This window comes from Desmodus rotundus, chromosome 12, assembly GCF_022682495.2.
Source record: "Desmodus rotundus isolate HL8 chromosome 12, HLdesRot8A.1, whole genome shotgun sequence".
NCBI classification, from domain to species: Eukaryota; Metazoa; Chordata; class Mammalia; order Chiroptera; family Phyllostomidae; genus Desmodus; species Desmodus rotundus.
Genome location: NC_071398.1, coordinates 44,468,656 through 44,485,250, shown reverse-complemented (window position 1 = coordinate 44,485,250; position 16,595 = coordinate 44,468,656). Strand labels below are relative to the sequence as shown.

Sequence of the window (16,595 nt, the reverse complement as noted above, 5' to 3'; positions counted from 1 at the left end):
GGCGGCGGCGAGGGAGGGAGGGTCTGCCTGTCTGTACCGATCCTGAGCCGCCTGCCTGGGTGTCGCGGGCCCCCCGCTTTCCTCCCGCCAGCCCCCAAACCCGAATGGATGGTGTATACCTGGGCTCTGTGCCTCCTGCCTGCGTCCGGCCGGGCGTCTGGCGTCCCTGGCCGCCCGTGTGTCCTCCTGTCTGTCACACAGCCCCTGACGGCAGTGGCAGCCCGGCCCCCATCGGCCCCCCGCGTGTGCGTGTGTGTGTGTGTGTGTGTCTCCCTTCTCAAGCTCCGGGGGTGTTGAAGGGAATCCCAGGGAAGTGAGGTGGTGCGTGTGTGCGTGTGTATGTGTGTGTCTGCCTGGGTTTCAGAGTGGGGGCGCCCGGGGGGGGGGGGTCTGGAGGTGGCCAAGCAGAGAAGGGGCAAGCAGTTCCCCAGACTGGCAGTCTCCTGCCCCTCACACAAGCACACACATCAGCCACTGGCTTCAGAGGTGACCCAGACAGACAGACAGACACACAGACGCTGGGGGTGGGGGGGCTGAGGGCACAAAGGGGGGGGGTGCGAATGAGCCAAGGAGAGGCGGGACTGGACACATGGACAGGGTGGGGGGAGGAGCCGCGGCTGAGGCAGCAGAGGGGGGCACCCCGGGTGGGCGGAGGGGGATCCCCACGGGGTCGGGGCGGTGAGAGGACACCCCGACAGCCTCCGCAATGTCCGGGGCCCAACTTCCAGCGCAACATGTGTAGCGGCGTCCTCGCCTAGTCGGGGTGGCCGCAACCTTGGGGGACAGACAGGGCAGGACGGACCGAAGAAGAGGAGGGAGAGCCGGAGCCAGGGACAAGCGGGAGGCCCCCGCCGTGACCGCTGCCGCCCCGGGGCCTGGCCCCCCAGCGGCTCTCTGAGCCCTCCGCGGAATCTTCGGGTCGCTGGACTCCGGGTTCCGGTCCTAGCCTCCCCGCAATCCCCCCCACAGAACAGGGTCATGAAAAGGTAAGTCCGGGGCAGGGGATGCAGGGGTGGGGGTGGGGACGTGGACCCCCCAGATCCAGGCCAGGGAAAGTTGGCCCGGGCCTCCGGGGAAGGGGTGTGTTGAATAGTGAGCAGAGGTCTTTGTCTCCCCTCACCCCCACCAGCTCCCTTGTCTCTTGGGGACTCTCCTCTACTCCCTCTCTTTCTGGTCTCTGAGTCCCTTTTCCCTGGTTTTCTACACCTCAGACTTCCTACCCGCCCCCCCCCCCCCGCCCCATTTCTCTGACACTTTGCTCGCTCTCCCCAGCCCCATCCACCTGACGCCCCGCACGCCTACCCCCATCTCTCCATCTCGCCGGCCCTCTGCACTCCCCTGCCCGCATCGGTCTCCCCCCACCTTGCTGGCCCGTGCCTCTCCCTTTCTCCTCTCCCTCTGCCCTCCCTTCTCTGAGCTATGAGTCTGCTATTAATACCCCTGACAAGGACCTTGAGGGCATCCAGGCCCCGGCACCCCTCACTCCCAAGCTACCACCCCTTCCCCAAGGTTCTAGAATACCCTTCCAGCCTTATCTGGGCACCAGGATTAGGGCCGGGAGAGCACGGTGTTGTAGGTGGGGGAAACGGGACACCGTCTGCAGCGCGATGTGCGGGGAGGGCGGGCTGTTGATCAAAGCGGCCTCTCGTCTCTTCCGTGATGGAGTGGGGGGAGTGACAGAGATAAGGGCGCCCTAGGAATCTCTAGCACCCTGCTCCTCCGCCTCAGCTGGGGATTCAGGCTGTGCTATGGACAGGACCGGAGCCAGGCAAATGGGGAGGCTGGAGCTGGTGGGGGTGCTGCCCAGGATGTTGGGACTGATGGGGTTTGAGGCAAAAGGGGGTGCTTAAGGGAGGAGAGGGCTATGGGCCTGGACTCCTGGTTTCTGGGCAGAGTAAAGGCTGGACACCTGGATCTCCGAGTCTAGAGACAGGAGGGAGCCAGGACTCCTGCGTCCTGGGAAAGGACGGAATTGAGCACTGGACTCCTGGGTCCTGGGTGAGGAGAGAGCAGAGAGCCAGGACTTCTGAGTCTATTGGAGAAGTTGGAGGGTAGGGCTTCTGTGTCTGAGGGTGGAAGGGGCTGGGGCTCTGTCTCCTGGGTCCCCGACAGAGCAGGGGACCAGACTCTGGCCCCATGGGGATGGGTGTGGGACCTGAGACTCCTGAGGAGGTAGAGACTGGGGGCCTGGACATGGTGCCTGAAGGTGCAAGTTCTGGGGACTGGGCCTCCAGCGTCCCCTGGAAGCTGGGGGTGCTGCTTCTCAGTCCCCCAAGGGTGGGAGACTGCCCTCTGAATCCCTTATGGGAGAAGACTAGGTATCCAGCCTCCTAAGAAGGGTGGAGCTGCCCTCCTGGGCCTCCGCAGGGAGCAGCTCCCTGGGGTCCCCAAGGACAGAGGCCAGGCAGGGGTGGCTTTGAGAGGCAGAGGAGGGGTTGAGGAGTGAGCAGCCACCAGGAAAGGAGGAGAGCAGAGTGTTAACCCTGCCTGGGCCAGGCCACAGCTGTGGGTTATTTTGGGGCAGAGTGGGGGGGCTATTCTGAGCGCTGATTGAGCCAGCTGCTTGGGGAAGGGCAGAGGAGAGGAGGTACTTGGGGAGCTAGGATTTGAGAGGGGCAGCCATCCTTAGAGCCCCCCACCCCCACTAGGGGGAAGACAGTAGCCCAGGATCTCTGGGAAGGTGTGTGTTTGGGTGGGGGGGTGGCAGAGGAGGTCTCTAGGCAGGAGAGGGGGGTATGGGCCTTTCTCCCACTCTGGCTGTCAGTGGGCTAGACAGGCTTGTGCTACCATGGCAACCGGACAGCAGCCTGATTGACAGCCAAGAGAGAACCCTTCCCTGCCTGGACCCTCACTCTGTCAGGAAGCCCCTAATGCAGGCTATAAGCTCTCTCTGGGAACCAGGAGTGCAGACCCCCCAGAGCCCTCCTCCCTCAGACCCAGAAGCTGGGAGTCTGGGCTCCTAGCCCGACCACCCTAGGCAGCTAGCATTCAACAGGGGACACAGGAAGAGATGCTGTATTTCCTCTAATTTACTAAATTGCTCTGGGCTGGGAGCCAGGGACCCCTGTCCCCAGCTCTCCGCAGCTGTGCCACCCAACCCCACAACCCTCCCTGGGCCGTGACTCTTTCTAGCTCTGATAATGGGGGAACAGGGGCAGGAGTAAGGGGCCCAAAAGGGGCTGGGGGTTGTCGTCTAGGTGAGGGGTAGGGTCACGGGGGCATTTTCTCTCCTTAGGGTACCCCACTAATTTCCTTTTTTCTCTCTTTCTCTTCCCCCACACACCTGACCCCTTTTCCCTTTCTCATCCTTTTCCCCCTCACTTTTTTTTTTTCCATTTTATTTTTTGATCCTTCCTGCCACTCGCATTCCCGGCCTTCCTTTCATGTTTGTGCTGGACACCTCCCTGGTGGGGTCCTGATCCCTGCCTTGCCTCGCTATTTCTGTCTGCCTGCTTTCTGTCTGCTCCGCCTGCCTCCTCCCTCCATCTCTAATTCTGCCTGGTCCTCCATCTCTCATGTGTGCTTGTCTCTCGGTGGCCGTGCGGGTCTCTGTCTTCTTGGGTTTCTGTCCATATTCCTCTCTCTGTCCAACTTACCTCTCTTATCTCTCCTGCCTTCCTTCATCCATCCCTGCATCTCCCCTCGCCTCCCTAAAACTCCCTCCTTTGTCATTCCGTCTTACCTCTCGGCCTCACCTCCATCTCTTACTGCACCCCCTTTCTCCCTGTCTCCTCTTCCATCTCTCTCTCTTCCTATCTCTCTACTGTTTGTATCTCTTTTCCTATCTCTGGCTCTCTCTTTCTGCTCCCATCTCTGTGGGTCCGTTTCCCATCTGTTCTGCCTCATGGTCCCCCGCTTCCTGTACCTTGCTTCTTCCCCACCTCTGTATCTTCCGGTCCCCAATACTCACCACCACTCTCCTTCTGGGTCTGTCCCTCTGCCTGAGTCTCTCCCTGTCTCTATCACCCCAATCTTTCCCTCTCCTCCCTATCTCTGCGTCTCTCCCGCCCTGTATCTCCTCGTCCTCGTGTGTCTCTTTCTGTTTCTCGTCTCCCGCTGCTGTGTCTCTCACTTATTTGTGTCTTTTTCTACTCCCGGTGATTCCCCGTCTCTGTGTGTCCTCCCCTTCCTTCCGTGTCCCTCCCCGACCCTGGTGCTCAGAGGCCGCCCGGCGGGGCCCGCAGGCGATGCGCGGTGCCGGTGGCCCCGGCGGCCCTCGGGGCCCCGCTAAGATGTTGCTGCTGCTGGCGCTAGCCTGCGCCAGCCCGTTCCCGGAGGAAGCGCCGGGGCCGGGCGGGGCCGGCGGGCCCGTTGGGGGGCCCGGCGGGGCGCGGCCGCTCAACGTGGCTCTAGTGTTCTCGGGGCCCGCGTACGCTACAGAGGCGGCCCGCCTGGGCCCGGCCGTGGCGGCTGCTGTGCGCAGCCCGGGCCTGGACGTGCGGCCGGTGGCGCTGGTGCTCAACGGCTCGGACCCGCGCAGCCTGGTGCTGCAGCTCTGCGACCTGCTGTCGGGGCTGCGCGTGCACGGCGTGGTCTTCGAGGACGATTCACGCGCGCCCGCCGTCGCGCCCATCCTCGACTTCCTCTCGGCACAGACCTCGCTGCCCATCGTGGCCGTGCACGGCGGCGCCGCGCTCGTGCTCACGCCCAAGGTGCGCGCGACCTGCGGGCGGGGACGGGGGCCGGAGGCGAGGGGCGGGCCAGTCGCGGAAGGGGCGGGACCGTGACCGTGGGTGAGGGGCGTGGCTTGGAAGGTCAGCTTCTGGAAAGGGCCAGGCGGTAGGGGTCAGGTCTAGGTGGGGGCGGGGCTGACTTGGAGGGGCGTGGCCTGTAGAATGAGCTGGGGGCTTGGGGCGGGGGGCTGCCTAGGGTCTCATCTAGAAGTAGGGTCTGACAGAGGCCAGTTTATGGGGAGGGCTGAGGATTCTATGGAAGAGGTGAGTGGGATCTGGGGGAAGAGTCGGAGCGGCGGGCGAGGGGCGGGACTGGGAATGAAAAGGGACCTGCCTGAGATGACAAGATCTGAGGGAGGAGTGGGATCTGGGATCAGCAAGGGAGGAGTCACTTGGAAAGGAATGGGGTTCAGAGAGGGGTGAGGTCTGGTAAGGCAGGAGCCAAGAAGTCAGGGACAGGTACCAGGAAAGAGGGGTACTAGGTACTGAGGGGCAGGGAGGCCTAGCCAGCTGAGAGTGGGGTCTAGAGGTCTACCTAGAAGGACAGGGCCATCGGTGAAAGGGAAGAGTCATTAGTGAGAAGTGGGCTGTGGAGGGGTAGAGCCATGCAGCGAGTGGGTTTGGGGGCGTGGCCAGACCGTGAGGGGCGGGGCTACCAGTGAGAGGCGAGTCCCGGGACCCTGCAGAGCCTACGCTCTGTACTAAAGGGGTGGTGTCTAGAGAGGAAGCCGGTCCTGAAAATGGGGTTTGGGCCTGGGCCAACTCAGCTGTAAAACGTGGAAAGCGGGAATCCAAAAGCTGGGCAGGGGAGGATGAAGGCCCAGCCACGGAGAGAGAAGTCAAAGCCAGGAGCCTGCAGGAGAGGTTGGGGTAGAGGATGGAGCTGGCCATGTCCTGGAGAGAGGCCTGCCTCCGGAGGTCGCAGGAGGGGCCTTCTGGAGTGGACTTATGGTAGCAAAGGGCAGAACTGGAACTAGCCTAGTGTGCAGACTTGAGAAGGAAAGGGGGTCAGCAACGAGGAGCTGCAGGAAGGGGCGGGGCCTATTCAGGAGTGGAGCCAGTGTGACAGAGGTGGGGCTGCCAGAGGATAGGGCCACCTGAGTGGGTGGAGCCTCCATCTCCACCACTCCCTGCTGTGAGGGCTGGTGGCTTTGTTTGGGACTCTCCTTCCAGAGCATTCTGGGAAAGGCCTCTGTCCAGTTTGCTTCTCCTCTTTGGCATGGAATTGCCCATAGATTTGTAGGCAGATCGCCTTCGAGGTGAACTTATTACCAAGAGATGTGGTCCCTCGTGCCTCCATTGTGGAGGACTGTGGTCCGCTCTGTTTATTGTCTTGGACACTGTGGTCCCCTCTGTGTACACGCATTCCCTTCTGGGAAATGTAGTCCCTCAGTGTCTTCAGATGAAATAGAATGGTCTTCACAGCTACATCTGTGCCCCCATTGAATGCTGGGAATGCGGTGTCCTCAGCACACTTCCACCTGCAAAGGGTGAGGTCCTGCTGCGGTTTCATTGCATGCTGGAAGACCTCATACTCTCTTCCCTGCCCGTCCAACCACAGGCACACACCTAGGGAGTAAGTCCACTCGCTCTTCTCACTGTGTTTCTGGAGGATTTCTTAAGGGCCAATTCTGTGCCGGGGCATTTTAGGTTCTGGAGAATACAGCTGTAAAAGGAAAAGTACAGATGCAAAGTCCCTGCTTGTAGAGCTTGCATTCTGATGGGGAGACCAAAAAAAAAAAAACCAAACAACATAATAAAATCTGTCCTGGAGGAGAGCAACAGAATGTTGTAATGACTGATGAGGGGCTTCAATAGATGGCAGTTGGGGGGTCTCCCTGAGAAGGAATGAGGAGGGGTAGGTCCAGCATGGAGGAGCTGGGGAAAAGTGTCCCCAGGAGAGGTAATAGCTAATTTGAATAGCCACAGGTAGCCAGTGGAAAGCCCCTAGAACCAAAAGGAACCTGATGTGTTTGAGAAAGAGCAAAGAGGTGGGGGTGGCGGGGGATGAGATCAGAGAGGCTGTGGGGTCCAGTTCATGCAGGGCATTGTGGGCCACAGAGACGGCTTTGGCTCTGATTCTAAGATAGAATCATTGGAAGGTATTCAACCACGAAGGGATGCGATCCAATTCACATTTGGAAAAGATCATGCTGGCTGCCGTCTGGAGAATGGACTGGAAGATCCAAGAATGGAAGCAGAGATGGGTTAGGAAGCTGTTGTCATTGCCTAGGCAAGAAAGTGGGGGTTGTGACGGGGACAGTAATGAGGCGTGGACAGCCGGGGTTACTGTTGAACAGAGAGCCAGGAAGACTTGGAGACGGCCTGGGTATTGGCATGAGAGAAAGAGCGGCAAAAGGTGACTTAGCTTTGAAACCTGAGCATCTGGGTGAGTAAGGAAAAGACAAGAAGCAGGTGTGAAGCGAGGGGGAGATCTAGAATTCTGGCTTTGACACGTTAATTTGGAGATGCTCTCGGAGACCCCAGAGGAGATGTTGAGGACAGACATGGTGACGCAAGACAGGAGTCCTCAACACCTCCGGCGCTGTCTAGCGGAACGTTCTTCAGTGAGGACGGCCTAGATCCGCTCTGTCCAGAATGATAGCCACTAGCCATGTGTGAGTGCTGGGTACTTGATAGGTGGTTAGTGCAACAGGGAACTAAATTTTAGTTCATTAAAATTTAAGTAGCCAAAGGTTGGCTGGTTGCTACCATATTGGATAGTGCAGGAGACAGTGTTGAAACCCATGGATCTGTATGAGATGACCAGGAAGAGGGGACAGAGAAGAAAAGGGGAGACTAGAGCACTCCTATGTTTAGAATTCTGACTGAGGAAGAGAGTTCAGTCAAGGAAACAGACAAGGAGGGGACGGGAAGATAGAAGGAAAACGGGAGAAGGGCAAGTCCACACAGCAAGGCTTCTTCCATGGGGGAGAGACAGTACTTCTAGCACCCTCACTGCCCACTGGGAGATGTAGTCCCTCTCAGTGGATGCTGGGAACTGTAGTTCCCTCACTGGAGGCTGGTGGGTTCATTACAGTCATGCTACTCCTCTAACAAATCCCTACATCACAGTGGCTTGCGCCAGTAAAAGGTTATTTCTTACTCCTATAAAGTCCAAACAGGTGTTCCCGACGGGAGGTGGCACGCCTCCAAGAGGTGACTCAGGGATTCAGGCTTTTCCCTCTTGTGTCTCTGTAATCCCCTAGGACTTCAGAGTTCTCTTCTGGGTCCTCTGCCTCTTCCCTCAGACAGGGAAGAAAGTAAGATGCATGGGGGACAGTTTTCATGGATGAGCCTTGAACTCAGTCATGTGGCCCCACCTAACCCAGGTCTAGCTCTGTGCCCCAGCAGGAAAAGGAGGAAGGTTTGCTGGACAGCTAGGAAGTCTGTCAAACTGAGAGCTGTGACGCATCAGTGGTGGGTGGGAGTTGTGGTCCCTTTTTCAGCTTCCAGGACACGAGGTCCCCTTTGACCGCTGGGAACTGTGCTCCCCTTGTCGGTTGCTGGAGGTCCCTTATTGTCTCCTGGGAGCTGTGAACGCTGCACCAGGAGGCCTGACACCCCCCTCCTCCCCCCTCCCCCCTCTGCCCCCCCCCCCCCCCCCGCAGGAGAAGGGCTCCACCTTCCTACAGCTGGGCTCCTCCACAGAGCAGCAGCTTCAGGTCATCTTTGAGGTGCTGGAGGAGTACGACTGGACGTCCTTTGTTGCTGTGACCACCCGTGCCCCTGGCCACCGGGCCTTCCTTTCCTACATCGAGGTGCTGACTGATGGCAGTCTGGTGGGCTGGGAGCACCGCGGGGCGCTGACGCTGGACCCTGGGGCAGGTGAGGCCGTGCTGAGCGCCCAGCTCCGCAGCGTCAGTGCCCAGATCCGCCTGCTCTTCTGTGCCCGTGAGGAGGCCGAGCCTGTGTTCCGGGCGGCCGAGGAGGCTGGCCTCACTGGGCCCGGCTACGTCTGGTTTATGGTGGGGCCCCAGCTGGCTGGAGGAGGGGGCTCAGGCTCCCCTGGGGAGCCCCTTCTTCTGCCAGGAGGCGCCCCACTACCTGCCGGACTGTTTGCGGTGCGCTCCGCTGGCTGGCGCGATGACCTGGCCCGGCGTGTGGCAGCTGGCGTGGCTGTGGTGGCCAGAGGTGCCCAGGCTCTGCTGCGAGACTATGGCTTCCTGCCCGAGCTCGGCCATGACTGCCGAGCCCAGAACCGCACCCATCGAGGGGAGAGTCTGCACAGGTGAGTGGGGCAGGTGTGGGGAGACTCCAGAGGCTGACTACATAGGACACCCACCGCTGGGGTACCCTCAAATGGGTCACGTCTCCTCTCAGGGCCTCAGTTTCCTTTTCTGTAAAATGAATGTACCTGGGTCTCCTTCCTGGGGTTAGATCAGGTCATTTGGCAAAAGCACCCGAGACACAGTGAGTGTATTATGGTATCTCATGATTTTAAGGTGCACGTGTTTTCACAGTTCATGTCTTTGAAATCAAGACATGTCGTACAATTGATGGCTTTTCGTGGTTTAATTGGAAGTGCTTTTTTCTTTATAGTACATAGAAATAATGATACATCTTCTAGCAGATAGCATCTTAGGAAATACCCCAGGGAGTATGAGCTGAACTTCAGTAATAAAAAGGCCCCAGTGGCCCTGGCTGGTGTGGCTTAGCGGATTGAGTGCCGGCCTGTAAACCAAAGGGTCACTGGTTGGATTCCCGGTTAGGGCACATGCCTGTGTTGCTGGCCAGGCCCCCAGTAGGGGGCGCGCCAGAGGCAACCACACATTGATGTTTCCTCTCCCTCTCTTTCTGCCTCAAAATAAATAAATAAAAAGGCCCCAACAGCCCCAGCATGGTAGAAGTTTGTTCCTCTATCAGTTAACAATTCGGAGATGCGGAGTCCAGGTTTCAGAAGTCCCATTCAGGAACTCAGACCCCTTCACCTTGTTGCTCTGCCATCTCCTCTCCCCACAGTCAAAGCTGGGTCATGGGCAAATCTGAATTCCAGCTGAGAAGGGACAGGGGGGAAGCGGAGAGCAATTTCCTTTTGGGGAAGCGAGGTGGAAGGTACACTCTAACCTCCCATTGGTGAGAACATAGTCAGGTGTTCAGGGCTGGCTTATGGGCGGTTTACAGCCAGGTTCCTGCGGATTGGTCAGACGTGGATTCTGACTGGTTAGTGCCTGTGGGCGGTACTGACTGTTAGACGTTTTCAGTGTGGTCCCCGCTTATGCCCTGGGCTAGCTGCAAGGAAGACTAGGGAATGTGGACTGTAGCTGGGCAGCTATGCGCTCAGCGTGTTCACTATTATTTTATTTCATTTTAATATTTTATTTATTTATTTTTAGAGAGAGAGGAAGGGAGGGAGAAAGAGAGGGAGAGAAACATCAATGTGTGGCTGCCTCTCCCGCGCCCCCTACTGGGGACCTGGCGGGCAACCCAGGCCTGTGCCATGACTGGGAATGAACCAGTGAGCCTTTGGTTCGCAGGCCGGGGCTCAATCCACTGAGCCACACCAGCCAGGGCCACACCATTATTTTAGAAAAGAACAAGGTGGTGGAAAACAGCACATCCACCAGAGGAAGCTTTGTGAGTAGGGACATTGATGAGTTGGGTGACAGAACAATGGAAGGACAGACCTCTACCCTAAAATGAGCTGAGGAAGAGGCGAGAGTGGGAAAGAAGAGCTAAGGGAGGAGAATTGAGAACTGGTGAGTTGGGAATCAGGATCCAGGGACAAGAGAGTGAGAAAAACATACCTCGTTCATAAATACTTACTGAATTCAGCCTGCTAGGAACTAGGGCTCATGCTGGGCGCTGAGAACACAGATGAAAAAGACCATGGGTGTCTCTTTAAAGAACGCAGGGTCCTGTAGGGGCGGCAGACACGGATGGGATAAGGACAACGCAGCGTGAGGCTTGCAATGATGCAGGTTAAATGGGCATCATGGGAGCGCTGGGGAGAGTACTGTCTAAAGCAGGACAATTTGGGTTGCAAGAAGCGGAATCTCATCAAGTTTCCTCAGGGAAAAGGGGGTATACTGGGATGACAAACAATCACAAACCCAGATGTCAGGAATTGATAGCCCCCCCCCCCCGCCCCCATCCCCATCCCTGGCTTGCCACTGCCTAAGGCCATCCAGTGCCTTTCTTACCACTACTTACCCAGGATTCTGCTTCCTCCTAACACTCATAATTTCACTCATCTGTTCCACTACCATCCCTCCAAATGTCACAGTCAAGGTCCTCCCAACAGAGGAATTTGATGGGAGTGGAACGGATCAGCCTTCCAAACTGGGCTACACAAGTCATGGGTCAGTCTATGAAGACAGGGAGGTTTTCAGGAGGAGAAGATACATGAGCTGAGACCTAAAGGATGAATCACTCACTCATTCATTCATTCATTCACTGAAAAGCCCTTTCCTGAGAGTGCTTTAGGCACAAGCATACATGGTGTTGAACAAGGTCCCTGCTCTCACAGAGCTTACAGTGTCATAGTGGACAAACAAGAAAAGGAAGAGCCCTAGCAGATGTGGCTCAGTGGATTGAGTGTGGGCCTGTGAACCAAGGGTCGCTGGTTCAATTCCCAGTCAGGGCACATGCCTGGGTTGTGGGCCATGTCCCCAGTAGGGAGTGCACGAGAGGCAACCACACGTCGATGTTTCTCTCCCTCTCTTTCTCCCTCCCTTCCCCTCTCTAAAAATAAATACATAAAATTTTTTTAAATAAAAAAGAAAAGATAGGAAAGACAATTTTCCTTTAAAAAAAAAAAGAGAAGGAGCCAACTATTGGAAGATCCAAGTGAAGAGAAAGGAGGGGGAACAACAGGGGCAGAGGCCCTGGGGCTGCAATTGCCTACTTGGAACTCTGAAAGAAAGCCAGTGTGAAAAAGGAAATAGAAATATAAAAACCTGCCCTGGCTGCTGTGGCTCAGTGGACTGAGTGCCCACCTGCGAACCAAAGGGTCCCTGGTTCAATTCCCAGTCAGGGCACATGCCTTGGTTACTGACCAGGTTCCCAGTAGGGGTGTGCGAGAGGCAGCCACACATTGATGTTTCTCTCCCTCTCTTTCTCCCTCCCTTCCCCTCTCCCTAAAAAAGCAAGTAAAATCTTTAAAAGAAAATTAAAAACCAACAAAATAAATAGTTAAAATAGAAAAAAAGAAAGAAAGCCATTGTGGCTGGAGCTTAAGGGGGAAGGGCTATGACTAAGGGACAGGGCTCACACAGGGCTCAGCTCATATAGGGCTTTTTTGTAAAAAAAAAAAAAAAAAAAAAAGATTTTATTTATCTATTTCTAGACAGAGGGGGAGTGAGGGAGAAAGAAAGGGAGAGAAACATCAATGTGCAGTTGCTTTTTGCATGTCCCCTACTGGGGATCTGGCCTGCAACCCAGGCATGTACCCTGGCTGGGAATCGAACCCACGACCCCTTGGTGCACAGGTCCACGCTCAATCTACTGAGCCACACCAGCCAGGGCTCACTTAGGCCTTTTAAGGGGTTTGGCTTCCATTCCAAGAGCAGTTGGTAGTTCAGCAGAAAGAGGGTGTATTCCAGGCAGGGGAACGGCATTGTGCAAAGGCCCAGAGGGGAGGAAAACTTGGCGGGTTGGTGGTACAACTAGCTTAGGGTAGATGATGGCAGGAGAATTGGGGCTTGTGGGTGATGAGGCTGTGGAGGTAGATGGGACCAAGCCACGAGGGCCTGGAACACCAGGTGAGAGTCTTGGACATGGTTCTGGAGCACTGGAGAGCCATGGCTGGGTGATAAGCAGGGGAGAGGAGGAGTCAGTTTTGGGTGCAGAAAAGCCCCTCTGGGGCAGAGTGGGGAACATAGTGAAGGAGAGAGACTGGGGGTGGGAGGCCAGGCAGGAGGTTCAGGAGGGCTATGGGGATGGAGAGGAGGGCACGTGGCAGAGAAATCCCAGGGGCGGGAAGGATGGGGCTTGCGGACCAATGGCCTGGGCAGGGGGAGTGAGGGGGCAGCTGAGGATCTGGCCCAGTGGCTGGGGCAGTGTGACAGGCCTTCAGAGTATAGGGTGTCACTGCAAAGTGACGATACCTGGGGGTCCAGAGACCCTCGGGGGCTTCTCCCCAGAGGAAGGAACATTTGAACTGAGCCTTGAGGACGTAAGAATTAGTCAGGACGAGAAGGGGTGGCAATGTTTTCCAGGCAGAGAGAAGAGCACTTGCAAAGGCCTAGAGACAGCACACCACTTGGTGTGTTTGCAGACATTCAGCATCGGTGGGCACAGAGCGAGTTTGCGGGGAAAGAGTTTGAGGATGGGAAGCAATCAAAGATGGCAAGGCCAGAACACTCGGGCTGAGGGCCTGGGACCTTGGGTGGTTGCGTTGGGCGGTGAGGGGAGGGTACCTAGCACACTGGAGTTCTCAGAATCTTGGAGGAGAGATTCCATCTGGGGGCTGGGGCTCGTCAGTCGAAAAGGGACTTTTTTTATTTTCTGCCACCAAGGTCCACTCCAGATCCCCAAATGTCCCCTCCCTCCCTCCTTGGCAGGTACTTCATGAATATTACCTGGGACAACCGGGATTACTCCTTCAATGAAGATGGCTTCCTGGTGAACCCTTCCTTGGTGGTCATCTCCCTGACCAGAGACAGGACCTGGGAGGTGGTGAGTCCCATCCCTCACCTCAGGCGTGGGAGATAGCCTGGACTCCTCGGTCCTGCCAGAGACTGGGGCTGGGGCCCGGGACTCTGGCCTCTGAGGGAGGAAGGAGATGGGACCCCAGAATTCTGGGTCATGGGAAGAACTGGGAGCCCAGACCTAAGGGGAGGAGGGACATGGGACCCAGATTCCTGGTCTGAGGGAGAAGGAGCGGGGAACCTGGGCCATGAAGGCCTGGACATCCTGGAAAGTACCCCCAGGAAGCCTTAACCCCCTCCTCTTGGCCAAGGTGGGCAGCTGGGAGCAGCAGACGCTCCGCCTCAAGTACCCGCTCTGGTCCCGCTACGGTCGCTTCCTGCAGCCAGTAGATGACACTCAGCACCTCACCGTGGCCACGCTGGAGGAGAGGCCCTTTGTCATTGTGGAGCCCGCTGACCCCATCAGCGGCACTTGCATCCGAGACTCGGTGCCCTGCCGGAGCCAGCTCAACCGCACCCACAGGTGACAGCCGGGATCCAGGAGTTCCAGCTTCAAAATCCTTCTCCTTTGAAGCCCGGTAGTCCCGGCCCCAGTCCCTTCCTTCCTTGGGACCCAGGACCCACACTGACCTCCAGCTTGGTGACCTTGGACAAGCCCCGTAACTCCTTTGAGCCTCAGTTTACCCAGAAAGCACTAACCTTAGTTTTAGCCGCTGCTTGTGCCTCCCTTCATAAGGTGAGGGGGTCCCCAACGTCCCCAAGCCTGCTCGTTCCCCGCAGCCCTCCGCCGGACGCCCCCCGCCCGGAAAAGCGGTGCTGCAAGGGCTTCTGCATCGACATTCTGAAGCGGCTGGCGCAGACCGTCGGCTTCAGCTATGACCTCTACCTGGTCACTAACGGCAAGCACGGGAAGAAGATCGACGGCGTCTGGAACGGCATGATAGGGGAGGTGAGGCGGGCTGCGACGGGGTGGGGACCGGCTAGGACGCGCAATGGTGGGGTGGGAGGGGAGAGCGGGGAACTCTGGGTGCAAGGGGTCGGGACTCGAGGGGGAAAACTCTGAGGCAGGAGAGGGGGGCACGGTTAAACGGAGGGAACGCCTGGATTTGAATGGTCGCAGCCAAGAGCAGGCCCTAGGCCGAGGGGCGGGACCAGGAGGGTGGAACTCCTAGAAGGGGGCGTGGCCAGGAGGATGGAGCCCAAAACCTCGCTCCAGGAGCAGGATGCGGCCAGAGCCACCTCTTCCCACCCCATTTCCGAAACTCTTACTGCCACCTTTCCTGCCCCACTCTGCGTCCCGTCACCTACCCACGCACCGTCCTAGCCTCTCTCCTATGCTGTTATCAGTCTCCGCCCCGGGCGGGTATTGCCTGCCTCCCTCCTCCTTCTGCCTGCCTGAGCCAGCCGGGTTCGCTCACCTCCTCCTCGCCCTTACCCCAGGTGTTCTACCAGCGTGCAGACATGGCCATCGGCTCCCTCACCATAAACGAGGAGCGGTCCGAGATCGTGGACTTCTCCGTCCCCTTCGTGGAGACAGGCATCAGCGTCATGGTGGCGCGCAGCAACGGCACCGTGTCCCCCTCCGCCTTCCTCGGTGAGCTTGGGGCCCCGGGCCGGCCAGGCTGGGCAGCTGTGTGCCCCAGTTCTGTCGGGTATCGCCTGTGCTGGCGGTGTGACTCCGGCGAAGTGGTCTCACTTCTGAGCCCCAGTGTCCTAGTCTGTAACATGGGCGGAGTAACTTCTGCTACCAGAAGTATTTTGGCCATGAAGCTAAGGAGTTTCAGGAACCTTCTCTCACACAGCTTTTTCAAGACCTGGTCCCTGGTTTTGTAGTCACGACCCTGGATTCTTTTCTCTTAAAGAGAACCCTCCAAATGGTATGAGCTTCAAGCTCCACAAAGTCCAAGTCTTCCCTGGTGTATACACGTGAGGCGAGGAAAAGAGATTGTCAGCACGGCTCTGGCACGTGTAATTGCTCACCTCATCCATCAGATGGTGTTTATTGAGCACCTAGTAGGTGGCAGGCTCTGAGCCGCACCCAAATCCCTGCCCTCTGAGGGCTCTTAGCTTCCTGGGGAAGACAGAAAATACTTTCCAAAGCAGGGGTGGCAAACTCATTTTTACCGGGGGCCACATCAGCCTCACGGTTGCCTTCCAAGGGCCGAATGTAACTTTAGGACTGTATAAATGTAACTACTCCTTAACAGTTAAGCGAGAGCTCAGCGCTGCTGCCAGGTAGAAACAAGGTGCCGAGCCGGATAAAATAAGTTGGAGGGCCGGATTCGGCCCGCGGGCCTTGTGTTGGCCACCTGTGCTCTCAAGGGCTACAGGGACAAAATCGCTTCTGGTGGTGACAAATACCGCGATCAATTAAGCCAGGAGAAGGGAAGGAAAGGAGTAGGACTGGGTTGCTGTGGCTGGGCCAGCAGGCCCCTTGGAGGAGGTGACTCACTCCTGTGCAGATCTGTCTGGAAAAGCATTCCAGGCAGAGGGAAGAGCAAGGACAAAGGAGCCAGTTGGGAATGTGCGTGGAGTACTTGTGAAATCGCGTGAGGCCTGTGTGGCTGGAGGAGGGGTGTGAAGGAGAGGGGTGGCAGGTGAGGACCGCCTGGGAAGAGCGCAGATCACCCCGGGCCTCAGTAGGAAGATTGGGTATTACTCTTACCGGAGCAGCACGGGTTTTAACTACAGGTGGGGGTAGAAAGATGGCAGCGAGGGCGAGTCAGAGAGACAGGCTTGCGATGTCATCAGGCAGCTGACACCCGGGTGGGCTGGTGGCTTTGAGGTGCACTGGAGCAGGGTAGAGAGCTCATTTACCGAGCTTGGGGAAGACTCCATCCAGCCACGAGAGCAGAGTTCTTGTCAGTTCGCTGTCTGAAGTCTGAGCAGAGCTCCTGGGAGGGGGAGGTGCTGAGAGAAGGAACATCCATCCTCCGCGCTTTGTTTTCAGTATTTTTCCCCAGTGATGCCTCTTGGGGCTTCCGCTTGGCGCCAAGGTCTCTGCAGGGCACCTTGAGAGGCACCACGTGGGGCCCCTGCGTTCAGCAGGGGAGTGACAAGGTCATATGTATGACCCACCATGTTGCCCAGTGGAGACAACAGACATGTCCCCAGCTGCTGCAGTGACAGTCCAGGGTGGTGACTCTGCTGTGACCGGGGCAGTCCTGGCCACTTGCACTTGGCCCAGGGAGATCAAATCAGCCAGTGCTGATCTAAAGGAAATTGTCAGTGAACTCCCAGAGGCAGTGTGAGGAGAGGACGCGTGAACTTGAGTTTGACTGACGTCAGGATGGGCCCCCTGGCAGTGGAGCTCTGGGGACCGAGGCAGAGA

At 57.5% G+C, this 16,595-nt stretch overlaps 1 protein-coding gene and 1 long non-coding RNA gene across 2 annotated transcripts in view; one reads left to right on the top strand and one right to left on the bottom strand.

Annotated features, from left to right (window-relative positions):
• Positions 1 to 679: 679 nt before the first annotated feature.
• GRIN2D (glutamate ionotropic receptor NMDA type subunit 2D) overlaps positions 680 to 16,595 on the top strand; it is a 37,447-nt gene continuing 21,531 nt past the window's right edge. The window contains exons 1-7 of the mRNA XM_053915799.2: positions 680 to 986; positions 4,162 to 4,652; positions 8,285 to 8,904; positions 13,178 to 13,292; positions 13,576 to 13,787; positions 14,045 to 14,213; positions 14,705 to 14,858. Coding sequence (XP_053771774.1) covers positions 4,188 to 4,652; positions 8,285 to 8,904; positions 13,178 to 13,292; positions 13,576 to 13,787; positions 14,045 to 14,213; positions 14,705 to 14,858 — 1,735 coding nt within the window. The 5' untranslated portion in view covers positions 680 to 986; positions 4,162 to 4,187. The remainder of the gene's footprint in view (positions 987 to 4,161; positions 4,653 to 8,284; positions 8,905 to 13,177; positions 13,293 to 13,575; positions 13,788 to 14,044; positions 14,214 to 14,704; positions 14,859 to 16,595) is intronic.
• On the bottom strand, positions 5,895 to 14,845 carry LOC128779729 (uncharacterized). The gene is made up of 4 exons (XR_008425814.1): positions 14,746 to 14,845; positions 13,964 to 14,191; positions 10,440 to 10,531; positions 5,895 to 6,339 (listed from the first exon to the last, which is right to left on the bottom strand). It is a non-coding gene; the product is annotated as an uncharacterized lncRNA (long non-coding RNA).